Source organism: Sphaeroforma arctica (assembly GCF_001186125.1).
Source record: "Sphaeroforma arctica JP610 unplaced genomic scaffold supercont1.1091, whole genome shotgun sequence".
Taxonomy (NCBI): Eukaryota; class Ichthyosporea; order Ichthyophonida; genus Sphaeroforma; species Sphaeroforma arctica.
The window spans coordinates 18,545-23,255 of NW_014039467.1; the positions used below are offsets into that span (position 1 = coordinate 18,545).

At 42.1% G+C, this 4,711-nt stretch overlaps 1 protein-coding gene across 1 annotated transcript; it reads left to right on the top strand.

The window, feature by feature from the left end:
• Nucleotides 1–406: 406 nt before the first annotated feature.
• SARC_09951 (hypothetical protein) lies at nt 407–4,035 on the top strand (the record flags this gene model as incomplete). Its single annotated transcript, XM_014296020.1, has 4 exons — nt 407–577; nt 1,760–1,875; nt 3,050–3,203; nt 3,759–4,035. Coding segments are annotated over 4 exons (718 nt in total), but the record flags the coding sequence as incomplete, so codon positions are not given.
• Between the last annotated feature and the right edge of the window lie 676 nt (nt 4,036–4,711).

Here is a 4,711-nt window from a genome sequence, read left to right on the forward strand (position 1 = left end):
AATATATAAATATATATATATTCAAATTTATATTTATATTCCTGATATTGTGTCCGACCATTAATGCTGCTCTATTTATATTCCGTCATTCGTTTGGAGTCCACTTGTCCGTTGTTTGACCACATAGTGGGTGCATCGTAGGTTACGTTTCTGTGCTCTAGGGCTGTTCTGCTCTATCCCTCTGCTCAGGCATTCGTCCATGTCATCTCCGTATTTCGTCCTTTTGTTTTCGCATACACTAGCGTTTTTCATATGCTATTTGGTTTCTTGTACACTAACAATTCTCATATGCACTGTTTTTTTTTAACGTTTGTAATTCTCATATACATTTTCTCTCTATACTAATACCAACATTTCTCGTGTGTTTTCCCGTTTGCATTAACATGTCTATTTCCTATACTTCCTCATGTTGGCATATGCAGCGGATGCCTTGGATGTGAATCGTCTGCGGAATAGGGCCATTCAGGTGTTGATAGGCGGTGGGCTGCTGATCTGGTACTTCACACCCGAAGACGAACACAAGCCCAAAGAGATATCGTATAAGGAGTTCAAAGTCACTCTACTTAAGCATGGAGATGTATGTTGTGTGTGCACAGGTGGGCTATTCAAGTGTGTGGTAGTTGTTGGTATATCGTATAAAGAGTTCAAAGACACTCTACTTAAGCATGGAGATGTATGTTACGTGTGTACAGGTGGTGCTATTCAAGTGTGTGGTAGTTGTTGGTATATAATAAAGGAGTTCAAAGACACTCTACTTAAGCATGGAGATGTATGTTATGCACTGTACAAGGTGTGTGTACAGGTTCTGCTATTCAAGTGTGTGGTAGTTGTAGGTATATAATATATAGAGTTCAAAGGCACTCTACTTTAAGCATGGAGATGTATGCTATGCACTGTACGAGATGTGTGTACAGGTGTTGCTATGCAAGTGTGTGGTAGTTGTTGGCATATCGTATAAGGAGTTCAAAGACACTCTACTTAAACATAGAGATGTGTTTCTTTCATTGTACGAGATGTGTGTATTGATTATATATCGAGGTCTCGCTATTCAATTTCTATCGTACTTGAATAGCCAACTCTATTGCTCTAAACCCCGAGTTTAACCATAGCAACCATCGTTGTCAACCATCGAGTTAACGTATTAGGAGTTCAACGATACTACAATGAAAGCAATAGGTACCTGACGACTTATACGTGTTGATAAAATACGCGTGGTCATATAGGTGCAAGTGTTTAGGGTTTTTAAGGTTTTTAGAGTTTAATAAATGCGCATGTCTAGGGTTCTCTAAAGATATATATATATATATATATATATATATCTATATATATATACTTATATATATATATATATATATATATATATATATATACATATATATCTATACTATACAGTTGTTCACCGTGTGTTCTATTTTTATCCACTGAGATCGCCCACGCATAAGTACTACAGACTCAATCCACACGCAGTCCGCAGACACAGGTCAAATGCTTCAAGTGCTTAGGGGTTTCTAAACCCGAAACCCTAAACACTAAACCCTAAAAACCCTAAGCATGCCCAAAGACATTATTTTGGATGTAGTAAGGGCCCTTCCGTGTGTTTATATAGTACGCCTGTAACATACTAACATCCTTGTGTGTATGTGTGTGTGCCTGTCTTGACCTGTAACATACAAACATCCTTGTATGTGTGTGTGTCTTGACCTGTAACATACTAACATCCTTGTATGTGTGTGTGTGTGTGTTGACCTCCCCTTCGTAGATTGACCATGTGCAAGTGTTGAATAAGACCGACGTGCTACTGTACATTCGCAAGGGGAGACTGGGCCAAGACTCGTACCTGCGCATACACCCAGAGGACGACACGGGACACATCCGGTGAGTGCGTGCTTGGCGTTAAAAACGCTTATACATGCCAGTGTGTATGTAGCTGGGACTGGAACGTTTATGCGCCTCGGGAGTATGGGATTGAACTGTTGTGTGTGGCTGGTGCTATAGCGTTTATGCATGCCGTGAGTGGTTGGTGTTAGAAACGCTTATACATGCGAGTGTGTGTGTGGTTGGTGATAAAACGTTTAGATGCCTAGGGAGTATAGGGTGACCTGCGATATGTGGCTGGTGCTATAGCGTTATACACTCGGTGAGTGTGTGACTGGTGCTAAAACGTTTATGCATCCCGTGAGTGTGTGGTTGGGGTTGAAACGTTTATAGATTTATGCGTTTCATCAACCACACCCTCAGCAAGCATTGACCAATGAGTGACGAGTGGACGTAGCACGCGCAGCACAAAGTGTCGTTCAGGGCGTATGTGTTGTGTGTACACATGCAATAGACACAGACACACATAGCACATCACCAATACAAACACTTGCATCCAATACATTCAAAGACCACAGTCAATAGACATACACAGCACATCACCAATACAAGCACTTGCATTCAAAGACCAAAGTCAGCAAGCACTTTACGCTGAGTGATGGATGGGCGTAGTTGTGTTGTCCGCCCAGTACAGTACAAGTACTGCCGGCGCCTGTACGTCTTTGCCTTAGCAGTGGATGGTGCTGTATTGTTGTTGTTGTTGTTGTTGTTGTTGTTGTGTGTGTGTGTGTGTGTATGTGGTTAAATGTCTAGTGCACATATGCAGCAACCACCCTCTCTACTACATGTATAACGTATACTTGAACGTTCCCTGCTGACACTTGCATATACTCCTACCTCCTATCCTCTGCTTGTTTTGTTACTTGCACCCTGGTACTTACACACGCATATACCTTCTATCTTCTATTCTCTGCTTGTTTTATTACTTGCACCCTGCTACTTACACACGCATATACCTTCTACCTCCTATTCTCTGCTCATTGTATTCCTTGTACCCTGCGCCTACCTACACATATCTGTCTCACTGCTTATCCCGTCCCCTTATCTCCTCTCCTCCTGGGCAGCTCTGCCACCCACCAGAGTACACCTTATCTATTACGTATACCCTGCGCCTACCTACACACATCTGTCTCACTGCTTATCCCCTCCCCTTGTCTCCACTTCTCCTGCGCAGGTCTGCCAACCACCCGGAGTACACCTTATCTATTACGGACGCCGAACACTTTGAGCGGACACTGGAAGCGGAGCAGCGCAATCTCGGGCTGATGCCCTACGAGTATCTCCCGGTTACCTACAGCAACGCGGTGGTCATTGGCGCCGCAGACGTGGTGTGTTCTATTACTAGATTATGGGGGATGTTCTATTAATAGATTGTGTGGGATGTTCTATTACTAGATTATGGAGGATGTTCTATTAATAGATTATGTGGGGTGTTCTGTTATTAGATCTTGTGGGATGTTCTATTAATAGATGTTCATTTTTCTCTCTCCATGTGTTGGAATGCTATTTATATACCATAGACAGTCAATAGCACCACTGACACGCGACTACTACCCACTAAAGGCCTCATTTTACCTCATGCACAATTTACAATACCAACCACGATCAGTACGGTTTAGGCTCTAGGGTTTAGGGTTAGTTGAGGTTCATCACACGCACTACATAGTGGTGTCATGAGCAAAGGCAATGGCTTTCTAAGGCGTGGTAGGACCTTGTACTGCTGGTCTCATCCACACGCACTAATTCAAAACCAATACCCCACTATTTCCAATTTAGTATGCAACTAATTCGGAACTAATACCCCACTATTTCCAATTTAGTGTCCCACTATTTTGAAATTAGTATCCCACTAATTCAGAACTAATAACCCACTATCTGCCCAGCTCAAAGTCCTGCCCACCGTGGGGTTCCTGGCCATTATCTTCATCACCTACCAACGTGCCAGAGGAATGGGCGGGGGCAAAACAGGCCCTCCCGGCGGCATGGGAGGGGACGGAGGGGCCAGTTCTATTTTTAAAATGAACAAGTCACGTGCTACGCTGCATAAGCCGTCGGAGGTGAAGGTCAAGTTTGCGGATGTAGCGGGGTGTACTGAGGCGAAGGTAGAGATTATGGAGTTTGTGAACTTCTTGAAGCATCCCGAGGAGTATGAGAAGCTGGGTAGGTATTGGGAAATGTAGTTAAGTGTGTGGTGTTGAACAATGAGAGGTGAGTGTATTTGAACGGCGTTTGTGAACTTCTTGAAGCATCCTGAGGAGTATGAAAAGCTGGGTAGGTATTGGGAAATGTAGTCAAGTGTGTGGTATTGAACAATGGGAGGTGAGTGTATTTGGAGTACATGTTGATATAGTTGTATTGTGTGTGTATTTGGAGTACATGTTAAAATGGTTATAGTGTGAGTGGATTTGGAGTTCATGTTAATATGGTTATATTATCTAATCTAACTATTCATCTAATGTGATAGTATGAAAATATAATACCAAGACAATGTATAATAATACAATCTAATCTAATTGTCTAATATGATAGTATAATATAATAATTTATATTAATACTTTCTAATCTAATTATCTAATATAACAATACAACCATATAGCACCAAGTCAATACATACTAACATAACCATTAAACCTCTGACCCTCTTTCTCTCGCAAGGGTAATTATCTAATATAGCAATACAACCATATAACACCAAGACAATACATACTAACATAGTCATTACACCTCTGTCCCGATTTTTCTCGCAGGTGCTAAAATACCCAAAGGTGCGATCCTGAGTGGCCCTCCAGGTACCGGTAAAACGTTACTGGCCAAAGCTACAGCCGGGGAAGCGGGA